Source organism: Rhamphochromis sp. 'chilingali' (assembly GCF_963969265.1).
Source record: "Rhamphochromis sp. 'chilingali' genome assembly, chromosome: 4".
NCBI classification, from domain to species: domain Eukaryota; kingdom Metazoa; phylum Chordata; class Actinopteri; order Cichliformes; family Cichlidae; genus Rhamphochromis; species Rhamphochromis sp. 'chilingali'.
In genome coordinates this window covers 14,163,920-14,182,769 of record NC_137948.1, presented here as the reverse complement: position 1 = coordinate 14,182,769, position 18,850 = coordinate 14,163,920, and the positions used below count along the sequence as shown (strand labels likewise).

The following is an 18,850-nucleotide window of genomic DNA, read 5'->3' as shown; positions in this document are numbered from 1 at the left end:
TGTGGTCTGGAAGAGCGATGCTGCGTCCATTGTTAAACCGACCAGTTTTATTTTGAACACTGAGCTGTAAAGAAGCTTGAGCCGTGTGTGATCCGTATGTATGCTGCGGTTATAAACGTCATTTACAAAATGTTGTGGTAAAAAAGAAGTGCACTTGTTCGAGGAATTTTTCTCTTCTTCTTTTTTGTGTGTTTTGAGTTAAATTTCCACCTGTTGCAGGATTGAAGACACCACCAGCTCACTGTAAGGAATTAAACGAAAGCTGTGGTCGATCAATCTCTGCAACTTGGTTTGAAGTCCGATTGAAGTTTGGGAGAAAGTGGAGCATTAATTAAGCAAAACGAGGATCGACACGCAAGTCCTTTCCCCCCAAGCCATGATCACTGGTACCGTGCGCTCCTCACGGTGTGCGTAAGCTGCTGTGGAGAATCTTCACATTATGAGACGCCATGGCATGGTGTGACCGAGGGGTTCAGACTTTGCTGGCTATTGTGGGGGCCTTCGTCGCCTTTAGCCTCATGACCATCGCCATCGGCACCGACTACTGGCTTTATTCCCGAGCCTATATTTGCAATGCAACTAATGCCACAACCGACGAAACCCAGATGCAAACCAAGAAAGTCAAAGGGGACCTGACGCACTCCGGGCTGTGGAGGATTTGCTGCATCGAAGGTAAACAAAGTCTGGTACCTTGTGCAGTGACTGTGTAAGTTTCCAAACTTTTTTTTGTTTTATTTCGCCTGCTTATGAACGATTTTCTCACTGTTGCGCCACCTGATTTCTTCCGAATGTTTGCTTTAACGTGGGGGAGGTGACGGTGTGCACAGAGATTAATTAAATAGTCAACGAGTCTGAACACCTGACCAGACCAGAAACGTTGCTAATTTCTAAAAAAGTTCGCATTTGTTTGGAACCTGCGACAGTTTGTGTGATATTATAACAAACCATTTAACACAATTTCCTTAGGGATTAATAAAGTATGCTGATTCTGAACTTTATTATCAGAGTCAATTCTCCCTTTTTTGATGGAATGACATGAAACATAATTTAATAATTTACACAAGTATTATATTTTCTACGAGAATCTGAGTGAAAGAGCTTCGTGTTGCGCACCAAGGAGGAGTTGTGTGTGCGTAACGAATCTTTTACATCTTTTCCCCCCCTTTAAGGTAAATTATACATTCACTGAAAAGGGAAAGAGCGGAGAGATGATGGATTGAACACGAATACGATTTAATGCTGTGAGTTTGCTTCTATGGCAGAGCATGGAAGAATGATCCCAGTTTTCGCATTCAGAGGGGGCGCAGCGCTTTCCGGTGTATTAGACTTTGTTTTAATCTGTTCCGAGGAGCGTCTGACTTGTTGTTTCAGGGAATTTTGTTGTTTCCCTCAGCTGTTCTGCATCTCGCTCCTGATCGCCTTTCCATGTTGTGAGAAAAGGTCGTTAATGTTTAGGCACACCTATCCACCGTCCATCGGACCGCTTCCTTGAAAAGACTTAAAATAAACGCAAACAATCACCTGATCCGCGGAAGTAGTCACCAATGACGTCTTCGATTGTGGCGCTGTCCATTACCATTGGTTCTGAAATTCTCAGTCTTAATGATTTTTTTTTTCTTTTACCTGAAGAACAATTAAATTCTTCACAACAATAGAAGAATGCTCCGTCAAACAAAGCGCCTTTTTTCGTCAATGACGAAGTACCTTACTGCGTTTCATAATTCACATGTATTTACAAAGCTGCAAAGCAGGCTACCACCAGTAACTTGGAGAACAACTTGGGGTACAGTGCCTTTTCCAAAGAGTTGGGGTGAGGGATCTAAGAGACAAGGCATTTTCCCAGAACCCAGGCGTCTGTCTTGTGTGGAGATGAATACAGCCATTATTGAACTCACACTCCAAGCACCAACCATTACCATTACTACTTTTACTGGAATTTCATGTTTTGTTTTGTTTTTTAAAGCCTGGCTATTTATGGATTTCTTGTAATCCTGTTACTCAAAAGACATGTTCCCTCTCTCAATCTTCCTAAGAGATTCAAGCAGACGTGCACGCTGTTCTAAACATCTTCCCTCTGCACCATCTTCTCATTTCCTGCTTAAAATATTAGAAGGGTGTTACAACCTGCATGGACCTGGAACTGAAAGTAACACAACTTATCTTGCTCTTTTCCTTGTTCTCTCTCATGCATAGAGAACATCAGCATTTTTGCTGCAATACTGTGTAAGTCTATCTAGTGGCACACCTCTATATCTGCATACAAACCCAGGCTAATTCAACATGTCCAGTCAGTTGGGATACAGCCTCTTGAAAACGGTAGTACTAAATGCATTCCTGAAACGTTAAAAAAAAAAGTCTCTCAGTTTCTACAACTTAGTGTATAATTCGAAGGAATCTATCCTGTTTTATTAAGTAAATTCAACAGCATAGATGCTGGGTGAGCCTCAGGAGATGTTGGCTAATGTTGCAAAGAGTAGCAAACAGACATCTATGAGTGCCTTGTGTTGTAGAACAAGCTGATGGTTAGATGAAGGTGAGCACTGGTGGATAATGAACTCTAATGGAATACAAGTGGAGTCATGCTGAAATAAGTAAAGAACTCACACTTAGGGACTCACCGCTAGATTCAAGCAAACACTTGGTCTGACTTTAAATTTTCAGTTCATGCAGGTCATGAAAGGTTAGTTAACTGTTATGTGGCTTTGTATGTGGTGATGAGGGTTAGGGTTGTTTTTCTTGTGTGTGTGTGTGTGTGTGTGTGCGTGTGCGTGCGCGCGCGCGCGTGTGTGTGTGTGCGCGCGTGTGTGCGTGCGTGTGTGTTGGCTGATGAATGCATTAGTAAGATGTCAAAGGCGTCCTCTGAGAAGAGCTAGAAATGTGATTCTGGGTTGCTGGGGGGAGGTTGCTATGGTGAAGCTATGCTGAGCAATAAAAGATGGGCCCTGCTCTCTCAGACACAGGGGCTCTTGGGAGATACCTCCCCCAGTGAGCTTTCTTTTCTTTTCTTTTCTTTTCTTTTCTCCTGACATTCCCTTGATCATTTTGTTACTGCTGCTGCATGAAATATTGATATGGTTATTTTACTTTCACAAATGTTTGATTTATATGCATACAATCAACTATACCATAGCAGTGAATGTACCGTTCTGAACTTGTTAAAAGATTTAAAGTTATATCACTTCTTAATTTTTTTTTAAAAGTTGACAAGAAGAGTGCTTCCACCTATGAATAGCCAAAAACGTACTTTAGAAAGAATGCACTAAAATAACAACATGAACCAAATACAGCAAAACTGAATCCACCTGTGACTGCTGACAAGTTAAATTCTGTAATCACTGGGGGGGAAAAGAGTACACTTGTGATTTACTATTAACCTGTGAAAGTGTATGAACATATTTAAAATGGACAAAGAATGGACCAGAGAAAGGAAAAATTCAGACTGAGACAGAAGGAAAGGACAGCGCAAGATCTTTAACCAGCTAATAATTTGTTGATTCACAGTGTCAGGAGTAATCGGGACCCACGTAAAAATACCAAAAATCACACCCACAGCAGCTGTCCTCCTAAAATGACATCAAAGACACTGTGATACTTGCACAGTCTCGCTGTGAAAGACAAATGGGCAAATGTGTTATGGTCAAGAAAAAAAAACTTATTTGGTGCTAAAGAACATAGAAAGAAGCTGCTGGGAGCTCTTTGAAACCAAGATAAATTTACTCTGTTGAGATGAGGTCGAGCATATTTGGAGTAAGTCTAACCTAACTGCCACAGTGAATGTATTGTCCCCACAGTGAACATACAGAGGGGGGAGCTCAGGTTGGATATTGGTAAGATTTTATTGAAGGAAATGTCATTATTGATTGTGTCTGTAGGTCCATTTCCCTTATTGATTCCAGATCAATGTTCTGTCTGGGGGGAAAAAGTTAGCGTACACATTTTTGTCAGCTTTAATGCAAGTGTTTTATATCTGAGCCTCAACAGTTTAAAAAACAGGCAGAAATGTATGCTATCGATTTGGAACTCACAACTCTCTTAAAAACATGCCAGGATTGATCACAGGATGGATCAAAGCTATGAATAAGCTTGGATGCATAACGTGCAGAGACTGGACACCTTGGAATTAGCTCTAAACTGCACCTGATTCTTGATTTTTGATTTTATTCATGACACCATGACTGTCTGTGGATAGACCAAAATATCAGGTGAAAAGATGACTTTCATTCTCCCAGATGTTTGGCTGAGGAACAATATTATAAAATATGAATATTACACAAAGCACACTAAAAAAACCATTTCTAATGAAGTTAAAACTATGGCCTGAGAAACACAGCCCCTGTAGCTGAACAAAACAATTCCCAAACTGGCTGAACATTTAATAATAATGTATACTTAATTAATCCCCGTGGGGAAATTCCTCTCTGCATTTAACCCATTCACTCTGTGAAGCAGTGGGCAGCCATTGGGCGCCCGGGGAGCAGTGTGTAGGGACGGCACCTTGCTCAGGGGTACCTCAGGGTAGTCGTTCAGTGGATTCAAACCCCCGACCTTCCGATCATGGGGGCCACCACCCTACCTACTGAGCTATCCCTGCCCCATTTCTCCAAAAATGTGTGTTACACAGATATTCCTAGGGTATTTAAAAGTAGAATGGGAGGCAGAGCCTTTGGTTGAGACCTTTTTCTGTGGAACCAGCTCCCAGCTTGGATTCGGGAGACACACATCTCAACTTTTAAGAATAGGCTTAAAACTTTCCTTTTTGATAAAGCATATAGTTAGGGTTGGATTAGGTGACCCGGAATCCTCTGTGTGTCTAGGCTTTTTTTCCCCTGTCTCCCTCCCCTCACCCCTGACTGGTCGTGGCAAATGACCACCCCTCTCTAAGCCTGGTTCTGCCAAAGGTTTCTTCTTGCTAAAAATTAGTTTTTCCTTCCCACTGTTGCCAAAGCACTTGCTCAGAGGTGGTCATCTGATTGTTGTAGTCTTGACCTTACAGTGTAAAGTGCCTTGAGGAAACTGTTTTGGGGCTATTTAAGTAAAATAGAATGGGGGAAATTCCCCATGCAATGGAGGATAGGGTAGGTCATCAATTCTTAATGATTCCTAATGGATTAAGCAACACAGTGGAGTAGATTATTTCATTTTTATTATAATACATTTTAGCTGTCAGCTGTGTTGTTATTTTTTTACTTGTATGTTCAGTCTAGAAGCCATATAATCATAGTAATGTTATTGATTTTTGAATTTTCTGACACTGATATAACATTCCTGGGCTATACATCCAACTGTAACCCTACATATGTGTACTTTATATATGAAATTTTAATATTCTACACCTGTTGCTCCTTAGACCTTTTGGATTACACACTCAAAAAACTGATCCAGTGTCACTAAAATAGTATGTTTACAAATATAACAAATATACATTAGAGTAACACAGTAATCTTATTTAACAAGTTTTCTTGGTACAAAAAAATTGAAAAGAAAACTGAGTGGATAAAGAGGTTTTAGAAAATGGAAGTGAAGTGGCTTATTCAGACATGATTGTGGCGAGAGAGAAAAAGACAGAATGGGTGTTCAAAGAGACTGAAAGAGTGAATTTAAGAGCGTGGAGCCAACAGACTGAATCTGGGCTGTTAGGGATGTTTCATCACTTTATCACAGCCTGACTTTAATTTTCTTTCCCAGCTGTCTCAGAAATTAACCCTAAGAATCATAAATTTTGCACATCAAAACCGTGCGCTGGTGGCAACACTGACATAAGCTCTAAATGTGAAACGTAGAAGTTTTCTTTGCACTCATAGTGTCACGTTGTCTAAGTGCATGTCCTGCCTCATAAAACATTTCCATCCCAAAAATGTATGAACCATCTGAATGAGCTGTCGATCATAGAAACGTGATCTAGCTTGAGGATGCGTAAAGCCACTTGGGCATAGAAGAAGCAGCCAGTGATTGCAGCTAATCAGCCAGTGTTCGTGCTGATTTTGATTTTTAACCCTCAACTCACTCCTGACCAAACTAATAACAAATGCTCAAACATTAGTGGAAATCCTGTTCCCAGTATTTGCAACAGTGCATTTGAATGCACTGAATAACAGATTGTAGATGCAGAAAACCGGCTTCAAAGCTACCTGGTGGAGATTTCCATACGCTGGTCTATGATATTGTAAGGTTCAGTAACAGTTAATGAGTGCCTGCAAATCAAAGGCACCTCATTCCAGATTCAAGATTCAAGACTCTTCATCGTCATCATGCAAGTGTAATGAAATTAAGACAATACTCCCTCATATGGTACAAGAAAAAAGGCTTAAATAATATCAATACAATACAATATAAAGACAGGATAGGAATACAAAGTACAATATTTAAACACAATTAACTGATTAACTGATGTATTATAGTAAATTATAGTGAGTTTGGCACTTAATAGTGCATTTATTTAGAGGCTATGTGTATGTCTATGTAACGTAACGAAAAGTGCACCTCACATGAGGTATTTTACATATTATAAAATGTACATAATGATTGCACATAAGGTTTGGAGTGTTACAGTTAGAGGTGGATGCAACTTTCTATGATTATTAGTTATTTAGTTGTTAGTGGTGATACAAATACAAAAACAGATTAGGAAATGCATAAGTATTTGAAGAGGTTTAAAGAGTTAAGACTGATTTAAAAAAAACACCTGAAATGCAAAGAGTTGTCAAAGACATTGATGCCTCGCAATGAGGGGGAAAAAACAGCGATGAAGCTGATGAAAACTAATGAGAAGCTCACAGTGAATTACTTCCTGGTGATTCTGGTCTGTCAGTGGATGTCACTGGGTGTATTCTTGAAAGCTTGTTGTCCCTTTAAGCTGATGTGATCAACAGATCTGACTCCTGAAGCCACGCCGACTTCTTTGCTTACAGTATTTTGACTCGGACTTGGCCAGTGTTCAAGGCAGAAAAGAATTCGTTGCTGAATTCTTAACTACACTCCACGGGCCCAGTGGAAGCCCCTATGCCTACTTCCAGTGACTACAGTGCACATTGAATTGTTGTCAAAAGATGAGACATTCTTGCCTGTAAAACTGAAAAACATCTCATTAAACAATTCTGCCATGGATGCTGGAATAAGACTGTCATAACAAATTTGCAACTTGAAGGGAAGAAAGACAATCCTCCATCCTTTACAGAGCTCTTGGGGATGACACCATCGCGATCAGATTCATTGGCTATGACAGCAAGCAACTGGCATAGCTGAAGTTTGGAAAAGTCAATAAGATGTGAGTTAACTCACATCTTATTGACTTTGTCGCCCTGCCAGGCAAAGTGAAGGAGAATTGATGTTGAATAGTGACAGACTTTTTGGATTATAAATAGTGATTAGAAACATCTCCCTCTAAAACAGCTGCTCTTCCTTATGGACTGTTTACATGCACCCATGTTCTACAAGGTAGATGTCACTTGATTGCTTATGCCTGAGTTCAAGAATCTACTGCATGTGAACTAGGATAGAATATCAGTACTTCATCTCTTCCCCTTAATTGTAGTGTAATATTGGCATGTTGGACGACTCTTCCACATTTATTCACATTAGCAATTTGAAATCTACAGAATTAAACGGGACAGGGCTGACAATCGACAGGCATGGTTTGATTTCTTGGATTAAGATACTGTGTGTATTTGATTTAAGTTCTAATAAATTCTAATATATAAGTTCAGGCAGGAAATTCAAGAGCCAGACTTTAAATTCAAAGTCTAACCTTTCAATATTCATAATGCTCCAATGTTTTATTCTCTTAAAAGTGGAGGGAAGATTTTCTCAGTGAAGAGCTTGGGTGAATAGAAGGTGCCCGAGGGCTTGGGAACTTCAGAATCTCAGATCCACAGTGGTCTGCCCTCAAATGGTTTTTGACATGGTTATGGGTGAAAACAGGACATGTCTGCTCCCGGTTAGATATACTTTGCCGAGAATAGACTTTAGCTTTCTGCAACATATTTGTCTCAGGTTCATAAAAGTTGCATGCTGATCGAGTGAACGGTCGATGTGTGGCTCCTTTTATCTCTGAGCTTCTCGTGTTAACTTTCAACATGAAGACCCAAATTGCTGTTTTAATTTTTGTAGTTTCGAACCTGCACAGACTCTTTCTGCCACAAGTCACATTCACATTCACACTCAGTGTGTTTTTGGCTTTTGCACAGGTATCAACAAAGGAAGCTGTTTTCGGATCAATCATTTTCCAGAGGATAACGACTACGATACAGACAGCTCAGAGTACATCTTACGTAAGTCACTGCAACCGCTTCATCTTCAAACACTCCAACACTTAATCCCTCTCTCCCTGCTCTTTCCTTCTTTTTTTTCTTGAATGTGATAGAGTTATTACCAGGCTACTTAATGTGTTATGGCATGTCTATCCCTTTCCCATAAAAAGCCTGATGTCATGACAGCAATTGGAGCAATGGAGATAATGAAGTGTGTTGTGTGCCGAGTAATAAGGCCCGTCCAAAACAAGCCAGACTTTGGCCACATGAGAGCAGATTTCATATTTGGCCTTGGCCTTTTGCTTAATACCCTTGTTAAAAATAAATAAACAAACAGATGCACTGAAAATTACAGAGCATTTAATCATTTTACTGAATATTTATTTATGTTTCAGGTTTCAGATCAGCTCTGTGCCTCAAGGCAACTGTTACCATTTCGTGTGTTGTCCACAATATGAATTTCAATAAGCTCAAGAAAAATTTATTCTGGAATCACTTGGTTATGTTTTTTTTTTTTTTAAAGGCAGCTGAATATGCTAGCTGGACTGTGTATCTGTAAAAACCTTTATGCGCTGAACCACTGGACATTATTTCACTTCATTTGTTTCACTCGTGGAAGAGTAATGATGCTTGTTTGGCAGGGCGTGTCACCTACTGCCGTTTATTCAGCTTTTAGGCTGCTCACAAATTCCCTCTAGTGGCATTTAAGTGTTGGACATCAATTCAAGTATTAAACAGTTTTTTATTTTAAACATACCCATCACAATTTTTGCCTATATGCTAACTGAAACCATTTAGAAAGAGAAATTACTATATTTCTATATTTTGCGGGAAAAAGATAAATTGTATCGGTTTAAATTCTGATGATAAAACAAGGCGAATAAACGATTCCAGTTATTTTACTAATGTGTGGTGCTGTACTGCAGTAACTGTAAAAAATAAAAACTTACAGTATAGCTGCCTAGCCTGTGGGTTAGACTTGGATTTGTAGTTTTGGACTAGAAAATGTGTTAAAGGCTTGGGCTTGGGTTGGCAAGTGAGACTGCAATCAACCAAAGGATTGCTGAAGCACAGACAATGTTCTGGTGTTAAGCAGTGAGCATTTAAAGGTAACTTCAGCAGCTACAGTCAGTGGGGCTTTGTTCAGACTCTATGCACCTGTAAGTAATCTTGCACTCACTCAAAGCAGAGAGAGAGAGAGAGCCTGCAGACTAAAGAAGACAAGACAAAACAGAGGCCTTGGCAACAACCACTGTTACTGTTAGCAGTTCCGCTAAGTCCTCATGTGGTGCTCACTAAAGCAATAATGAAATGGTGAAATGTAAAAAATTAAAAAATGATTCTAACTGATGAGATGGTGATGGATTAGCTGAACTGTTTTAGTAAGGACCTTGGAAATATGAGTGAATTACTTTTTAGTGGAAAACTAAACTTGTCAGCCACATAAGGTCATTGTCAGTCAATCATTCTTTTCATCACTTTTAGCCTGCACACAGGTTGTATGGACCCTAGAAGATTATTGAACATTTGTTGGAAAGCTGAGTTCATTTTCACTAGCCTTCACCAGTGTTTAATCAAAAATCCCTTTCTCAGTTGGAACCTGTCTGACAAAGTGAGGGACGCTAAAAGTTAAAGAAGGTCAACAAAGGATGAGAAACATAGTGATTGACATATTTTAAACAGGAAGTTGTAGAATAGGAGGCAGAGCCTTCGGGCTGCAGGCCCATGTTCTGCACAACCAGCTTCCTGTTTGGATTTGGAAGACACACTCTGTACTTTCAAGATTAGGCTTAAAACTTTCCTTTTTCATGAAGTTTATAGTGAGTGCTGTATAACGTGAGCCTTAGTCATGCTGCTTCTATCTAGGCTGCTGGTGGTTCCCATGATGCACTTTCTTTTCCACTCACCTTTTTACTCCCTGTCTTTATGCACCACTCTGCATTTAATCCCTAGTTATTATTCATCTCTGACTCTCTTCCACAAAGTGTTTTTTTGTCCTGTCTCCCTCCGCCCACCCCTGAATGATCGCGACAAATGGCTGTCCCTCTCTGAGCCTGGTTCTGCCAGAGGTTTCTTCCTGTTAAAAGGGAGTATTTCCTTACCACTGTCGCCAAAGCACTTGCTCAGAGGGGGTCATCTGATTGCTTGGGTTTTCTCTGTTTTCTCTGTATGATAGTTGGGTCTGTAGTATCTGTAGTCTAGGATCAAACACCTGTGAAACTAATGGTATTTCTTTCAGTAGTAGTTGTCCTTTTTTAGTTAGTTCTCTTACCCATTAGACATAATGTCTGTGTGCCAGTATGTAATATAATCTAATATTGGGGGGTATATATTTTTCACCTGTGCTCCACTTTACAGTGGTTATCTTCTTTTTGAAGTAGTTTACATTATATTCTCAATTGTGCTGACAAGACATTTTCACACTCTCTGTCTCTCTCGTCTAAACAGGTATAGTTCGTGCATCAAGCCTGTTTCCAATTATCAGCACCATCCTGCTGATGTTGGGTGGCCTGTGTGTTGGAATTGGACGCATCTACAGCAGCAAGAACAACATCCTGCTCAGTGCAGGCATCCTGTTTGTAGCTGCAGGTAGGACGAGTCAAACAGCGTACCACAGATAAAGAATCAAAACCAGGGTGACAACAAATAGATCGTGTGTAGTGCAAGAGAGTGAAAGAAGGAAAAGGTCAGGTTTTATTCTGAGATACAGTGCACTTCAAAAATGCCTTAAGTCATTAGAGTGCACCTTTCTCACACTCACAAAAGGACAATGGCAAAAACACTGATTTTCTTTACATGTAGAGTCTCAGTTTTGACCTTTCCTACAACAGCATTCCTTCTCTCATTTATCCTCTCTTCAGGCCTGAGCAATATCATTGGCATCATCGTCTACATCTCCAGCAATGCCGGCGACCCGAGTGACAAGAAAGACGAGGACAAGAAGAACCAGTACAGCTATGGTTGGTCTTTCTACTTCGGTGCCCTCTCCTTCATTGTAGCAGAGTCAGTGGGCGTTCTTGCAGTCAACATTTATATTGAGAAAAACAAAGAGACGCGCTCCCGATCCAAACGTGACTTCATCAAAAGCACCTCATCCTCTTCGCCGTACTCTCGCATACCAAGTTACCGCTACAGGCGGAGGCGATCGCGTTCCAGTTCCAGGTCAAGTGACCCATCCCGTGAGCCCTCCCCAGTGGGAATGAAGATTGGCGGAGGAATTGGGGGGGGACCAGGGCTGGGGCTGAATTTGCCAGTGGGCGGTATATCCCTTTATTCCCTGAGCAGGGACCCTTTGAAGGGTGGAAGTGGTACTGCAAGGCCCTACAGCCCAGAGCGGGACTCCAGGTTTTTACAAGTCCACAACTGCTTCCAGAGAGATGTCAAGGATGGAGGAAACAGGAGAACCACTCCAGTATGAGGTCAGGAGTGTATCCAACAATAAACTTGATGGTACACATTAGATGTTTACAGTTGATGAGAAAAGGGTATTTTCTCGCCAGGACTGTTTTTGGCAGCGGCAGCAATGAAAGGTCCGAATTTAGAGTTGCTTTTCTTACATCCCTCTGTGATAGAAAAACACCAGTATTTCAATGGGTGAGAGAGAAAAATGACTTTTAATGATTGTGGTTGCCACAATTTTGTAGCAATATTTGAAGAGTTTGGTTTTTGAAAAATATAATGCTTAAAATCTGGAAGGAATATTCTGCTCTTACAGAAAGAAATGTGCCCGTCCTTGTATTCTGTAAAGGTAGTCATTTATGACGTTGCCTTGAACCTTTAGTCTCAGAAAAGGAATTCTTTTGATTAAGATGAAAATAACCTGCCAAACTTGTTTGCAAAAGTGATCTATGTAACCGTTTGTTATCAGAATATAATCGTATTGTATTTGTTTGTACCTTAACACAAATGGTGCTAACTCAATCTGTACATCTTTTATAGTTTTAAGCCTTTCAAAGCCCATTTGAATACTTTTATTGCGTCTTAATAACCTTTACCATGTACATGAGTCATGTCATAAATATGTGTTGCCGTATGTGTGTGTGTGTGTGTGTTCCTGTCTAGCTATCTTTGTGAGGACCGAAATCTGCATTCTACTATTTTTGTGAGAACCACAGTCACTTGTGAGGACACACAACCCGGTCCACACAAGTTTGAAGGCCTTTTTGAGGCTCAAAATGTTTTAGTGTCAGGGTTACAATTAGGTTATGGTTAGGTTTAGGGTTAGGGTTAGGCATTCATTTTTAATGGTTAGCGTAAGGGGCTGGGGAAAGCATTATGTCAATGAAGGTCCTCACTAAGATCGCTGGACGGGGTTGTGTGTGTGTGTGTGTGTGTGTGTGTGTGTGTGTGTGTGTGTGTTATGAATCTCAAACACGCCTACCACACCATGGCGTAATTGTGCTATGAATATGGATCTCTGTATATATACTGTATATTAAAAGTGACAAGGCACATATTAATGTCAGTACATCCAGTATGCTGTGTAATGTGTCAGTGTTTATAGGTACAGACTGCCTGTGTAGTTTGTTCTCCATTCGCTCAGGGACGATGTACAGAACAAATGAGTTCCTTTCCTAAGCCAGACAGACTGTTACAGCTGGCGTGTTTAAAGGCATAGGTTATATCATGCTCTTTGTGTTGCTGTTCTCTAACAGGACTCCTGCTTCTGCCTTTACTTTCTTTGTGTTGGGGAAGGTTTTATGGGAGGGCTGTCTGGTACAGAGTTTTGATCACGCTCCAAAAAATACACTTGCAGACACTTGTAATCTCATATTTAAGTATTTCTGTATTATTACTGATCCATATCAAAATCAGCTGTTGGGGAAGTTATGGTTTTCAAAACAAAAAAACAAAAAACAACAATAAAGATTTTTGTGTGAGGATGTAATAATGTGACTTTGTTTTGTATAGTCTAACTGTATAGATTTGGCATTATTATAGCAATGATGACTACAGTTAACCACAGATCCATTCATGCTCTTAAATGTTTTGGATTAAAGTTATTAATTATGCTCAAAGCAATTTCCCAAAAAAGATTTCTCTTCAAACTAATACCACAATAGACGTTGGTGCTATTGAACTAGCTAGCTAGCGTCTCTCAGTGACTTCCTTATATTTACATGCACTGTGTCTGTGGCATGTCTGATTTGGCAGATTTTTATACCTGATGCAACCAATCCCAGTCTCAATCTGGTGATCTTTCATGTGTTAGATGAGTGTCTAAACCACTAATGGATAGAGTGGATTACTTTATAACCCACCTGGACCCTAGAGTTTGGGCGTTCTTTGAACCTCTTTCATTGATATCTGTTCCTTCAAAAGCAGCTACAACAATTGTTGTCTGCTAGATTTCACTAGAGTCATTAAAATGTCTGTTTCCACCCATTTTTTGCTTCTTTTTGGGGTGAAATCCTTTTTTTTATTAGCCATTTAATTACTACTACTACTAATAATAATAATAATAATGGATTGGATTTATATAGCGCTTTTCAAGGCACCCAAAGTGCTTTACAATGCCACTATTCATTCACTCTCGCATTCACACACTGGTGGAGGCAAGCTACGGTTGTAGCCACAGCTGCCCTGGGGCAGACTGACAGAAGCGAGGCTGCCATATCGCTGCCATATAATAAGCAAGTATATGCACATCTGCATTAAACTGGACATGAATACAGCTTGCTAAACAAGCTTGCTAGCATTAGATGGTAACATTAGCTAACACAAATATATGGAGAGTTTTTAACACTGCAATCTCCCATTTAAATTGTGACTTCCTTATGGGATAATTTGACTACTATATATGAGCACATTTTGTATGTGTGTGTGTGTCAACGGGATATAATTAACTTAGTAAGCATGGCCACCCCCATGCAAATTTGTCAAGCTCATCCACCAGGGAGACAAATTCTAAAACTCAACTTTCAGCTGTCTTCACATTTGGTTTAATGCAAAATATGAGCTGAGACTCAGTCTGAAGAGACAGCATGCCGTCATTTTTCATAGCCTTTTCCTCGTAGAAGTAGGTAATGACGCAGGGCTGATAGGCCTGTTATGTTCTACTATGAAGCTGCATGAAAGACAGGCGGCCAACCACAGGGTGTTAAAGGAAATCGGCATCAGCCAACTTAATGCTTGACTGAACTAACAGGCTCATAAATGCTCATCCAGACTTTGAAAAGCTTGTCCCCCTGTCTCCAAACAAGAGCTGGAGTAAAATGGGTGTTTTGTATGTGTGTGTGTGCGGGAAGGGCTAGTATAAGTTCAAATTACTCATTCTTGGTATAGTACATCATGCTTGTCAGGCTTCCGTGTCATGGTTTGCTTCCCTGTTGGGTATTTTTAGCAGAAGCTGGAATCGGTTTAATTTGGTTGTTGGTTTTCGGAAATCGGTGTCACAGTGGTTGCACTGTGTGTTTAAGGCTACCGATCCATGAGAGGAGAGCCTGTATAGTCGCTGTAAAGTCCCTGCTCTCCCCGCTATCATTGTCATTCAAGTCACTGAAGTGGACAAGGGTATGCCTTGAATTACAATAGACTTATTTTCCATCCTGCTTGTGTGTGATGTATCTTTATTATGCTGAACTGCTCTGATGACCCGGTTTCCATCCCAGCCCTGAATTTGAGCAATTCATCTTTCACCCCTCTCTCCAGCCATCACCCAAGCTGTTAAGCCCTATGAATGCCATGAGCCCCCACTGATATTTTCATCCATAAAAAAGCTATGCCCCCCTCTCTCTACCCCCACCCCTTCCTGTTGGGCGCCATCAAATTCTTCTCCAGTAATTGAGAGGAAAATGGCAGGGTCACCTCTCCATGCAGTCGCAGGACTAGCCAACATGCTTGTTAGCAGTAGTATCTTGCTGTTCAGGAAGGATAGAATAAGATTTCAGGATTTAAAGTCTGGTCCTATAAAGTTAATCAACCGACAATATTTATTGCTTTGACTTAAGGGACTGCACAAAGAAAAATCATTTTTGTGCGCTGTAACATGGTACTGCTACAAGGTCAGCCTCATACACCATGTTGTTGGCTTGAAGATATAAATATCATCTCCTGGGTCTAGGTACGGTTTGCCCCTCTGGGGGCAGGTGTACCTGGACCTGGGATATAGAGTATGTTTGGTGAGTGTGAATGTGTGTACAGTGTCTATTTGTGTCTGTCTCCACGTCGGGTGAGTGCCGAGTATTTGTTTGTGTATATGGGGGTGGGAATGCACGTTTGTGTCTGCGTGCGCCTGTTCGTCTGTGTCTATATGTCAGGTTCGGTCTTAGACTCCACCTCTCTGGGAACATCTCAGGCTCTCCGAGGTATGAAGGCCTACCTCCCCTCACCACACTCCCTGCCGGTGGCTGATGCCCTCAGACGTTGGTGTGTTGGTGGTTCCTGAGAGTCTGGGGATGGGCACTCATGTATGTACCAACTCAATCCTGGTGGCCGATTGGCGGGGCCTGGCGCCTGTGGCCCGGCTGGGCCCCTTCCGGGGGGTGGGGTGCCCTCAGGCCTCTTGCCTCTGGGCCTGAGGCTCGGTCCTCTCTGACACAGCTGGCTGCCGGCAGAGCCCGCGGGCACGTCACTGCAACCCCCTCTGGCCTCTGCTCCGTGGCTGCTGGGTGACCTCTCGTTTGGGGCTCTACTCAGCTCTTCCCAGGAGGGTGGCACGGTTGCCCGTGGTCCTCCTTGGGTCCTCGTACTCTGGGGCCTGGATCTCCTCCATACCTGCTTCATGCCCTGGGGGACGGGGCTATGGCTCCCCACACTCCCTAGCAGATCGTTACTTGGAGAAACCTTTTAAATACAAGCGTGTTGATCCACACAGGTTCACAGACACAAACTACACCTTTCTTGGCTGCTACCTCAAAGCACATTGTGTGCTGCCGATCTTGCGTACTGCACAATAACATTTAATATTTAGTATCTACTGTTATCTACTGTTAGCTAGTTTATTGTGATGGTGTTGTATTTATTATGTTGTTCTTTTTGTTTGTTTTCTCTTCTTTCTTTCTTTTTATCTCCATACAGGTGATCCAGGTTTTTTGTTTGTTTTTCTTTTTTTTTCTTTCCCCCTTTCTCACCATCTCTTCTCTCCTCTATTTTTCTTTCTCTCCCTCTCTTTCTTTCATCCTTTCTCCCTGTCCTATCCTCCAGTCTCATCTGTAACAACCAAAAATCAAATAAAATAAATACATAATTATAATAAAGGTCACTCAAATGGACCAATATGGCAAGGCCATGATGATCCACTTGGTAAAGTAAATCCGCTTGGCATCTTTCTTGGATTTCAGACAACAATTCTGATGCCTAAAGATCCAAATGGGACAGGCAAAATAAATAAATAAATAAATAAATAAATAATAAAATTTAAAAATGAAGATATAAATACAAATCCAGGATCAGGTAGGTTAGGCAAACAAAATTTAATGGCAATAAAGCTAAAAAGGCCATGGAGCACAGGGAACATCCATCCATCCATTTGGAGAATAGCCCAGCTGTCATCGGGCCCCACAGGGGGAACAAACAGAGAAGCAGATGATCTGACAGAGCAAAGGGAAAGACAAGGCTACACTGGAAACGAGGCACAGGTGGACACAGTTAGGAAAGTGTAGAGGCAGACATACAGGAACTCAAACTCAGAGGTGGCCTTCACAAGGAAAACCCATTAACAAAGCATAGGATGTGACTAGTTTTGTAATATGTCATCTTCCTATTGTTTATTAGCACAGAATGTGTTGTGAGGCTACAGAACGAATGTGAAACTCAGATATGATTTCCTCTGCTTGATCACATCTCTCTGGTTCCTCCCGATTTCTTTTTGAAAATTTAAAATGGCTGACATTATTCCTAGCAGGGGGCACGATTCCTCACTCCCTGTGCCACACTGTCAGTCCAGGAGCCACGGGCAGCCATTAGGACGGCATCTGTCACTGCACTAAGACCGGATTTAGCCAGCAGCAGTTGGAGTTTAACCCCTTTAAGCAGCTATGACACATCAAAAACCAGATCATAATGGTGTAGCGTAACATATCCAATTATATTACAGTCTGCAGAAAAGCAGCTGACAATAAGCAAGCATTAATGCAACGCTGTTGCTAATACCAAAGTAACCTTTTGATTAAGTCAGACTCTGTGGGAAAGCTATTCACAAGGGAACTGTTATTCAGGCACCAGTTTTAGTGCTGACTTTAAAATTAGAGCACCAAGGGACCATCAGTCATCACAGAGGTGAGAATGAAGCTGGCTGAGGTGGCAACTATTTTCTTTTACGTTATTGTCACAGTTAAGTATCTGTTGTCTAAATACAGCTTTGATGTTGTCCCATTTGAGGCCTTTGAATTTTACTAAAATAAAAATAATGATCTATAATGTACGCTACTGCAAAGCATACACATAAAGAGTGCGTTTTATTAAACTCATGTCAGAAGAGAAAATAAAGTAAAATGCATATAATATATGCGTCTTTGCTTTATATCATTTTCTCAGCTGGATTAAGTTCATTACTGGTGACAAAACCTTTCAGTGTGCTTACCCTTTCTTGATTCCATGGCAAGTCGAGCGGGTCTTGGTTGTTTCAGATGCCTTATATCACATGTAACAAGGTAGTCCAGCTCAAGTTTGGTGCAGAAGCCGACAGTGATAGAGCTTCAGGCCTGATTTCATTAACAAAAGAAGATGAGGTTTGATGCATGCAGAGAGAAAAATAAATGGTTTATTGATCCAAGAGTTGCCATAGCGGTAAACCACAAACGGACAGCCCTAACTGCTCCCCAACTGTGTCCCTTCCAGTAAAGAAGAGTTATATTTTTACATATTGTTATAATTATTTTATCATCATTACTTAATAATGTATCTGATTGGTGTAAGCAGTAGTCCCGAGGATCATTTTCTGTGGAAAAAGAGTCACTGATGAGTGAAATATCCATTTATATGTGATTCTGAAAGCAGCAATCCAGGCTTAACACAGAAAATTAATAACTGCTATTGTTATCTTCCACTGGGGTTTTAGGTTTTGTTGAGCCAGCTAAAGCAAAGAAAGTCTGGTCTTGCTGAATTTTCTTTGGTGTATACACACCCACATCAGCGGATTAACAATCTGGCAGCAAGTTGAGGAGACAGCTAGGTTTCAATACAAACTGAAAGACATCTGGTAACTGCAGTTTCTGACTAAATGAGTCTTAGATTTTGGTCTTACAAAATCTTGGCCAGTGTAATTTGCAATGGGTGAAGGAGGGCATTACTAATTATTACAATTTATAACAATAGCCCTCTCACATACAATAATGATTGATAATCATCTTAACCTTTACTCATGATTACACGCTCTGTTCTTTTAATTATGAGATCATCATTTATGCAGTGTTGTTTTTAGTATTATGCCACCAGCTACCCTATCAAATAGTTTAAGCATTCACTTCTTTTTAGACTGGTGGTTGGTCGAAATGAAGAATATAGAAAACCTCCTCAGAAATAAGGTAAGCATGATTTTGTTTCAAATGTGAATGGCTTTTATTTTCTGTTGTCGCTATTCATATTGAGATATAGTCAGGAACTTTATTTTAAAGCCAAGTGAAAAGCCCAACCAGGTGAACTACAACAGGAGAAACCAACAA

At 40.8% G+C, this 18,850-nt stretch overlaps 1 protein-coding gene across 1 annotated transcript; it reads left to right on the top strand.

The window, feature by feature from the left end:
- The first annotated feature begins 42 nt into the window (after positions 1-42).
- On the top strand, positions 43-13,556 carry LOC308395358 (voltage-dependent calcium channel gamma-4 subunit-like). Its single transcript, XM_080880169.1, has 4 exons — positions 43-672; positions 8,184-8,267; positions 10,695-10,835; positions 11,108-13,556. Exons 1-4 carry the CDS (start codon positions 450-452, stop codon positions 11,662-11,664), a joined length of 1,005 nt encoding a protein of 334 aa, XP_080736295.1. The 5' UTR covers positions 43-449; the 3' UTR covers positions 11,665-13,556.
- Positions 13,557-18,850: the final 5,294 nt, after the last annotated feature.

Bases quoted from the DNA above. Each gene is read 5' to 3' on its own strand.
- LOC308395358 (XM_080880169.1), top strand. From the start codon at position 450: ATGGCATGGTGTGACCGAGGGGTTCAGACTTTGCTGGCTATTGTGGGG. The intron at 8,268-10,694 runs GTAAGTCACTGC...TCGTCTAAACAG, and splicing joins CAGCTCAGAGTACATCTTAC to GTATAGTTCGTGCATCAAGC. The intron at 10,836-11,107 runs GTAGGACGAGTC...TCCTCTCTTCAG, and splicing joins CATCCTGTTTGTAGCTGCAG to GCCTGAGCAATATCATTGGC.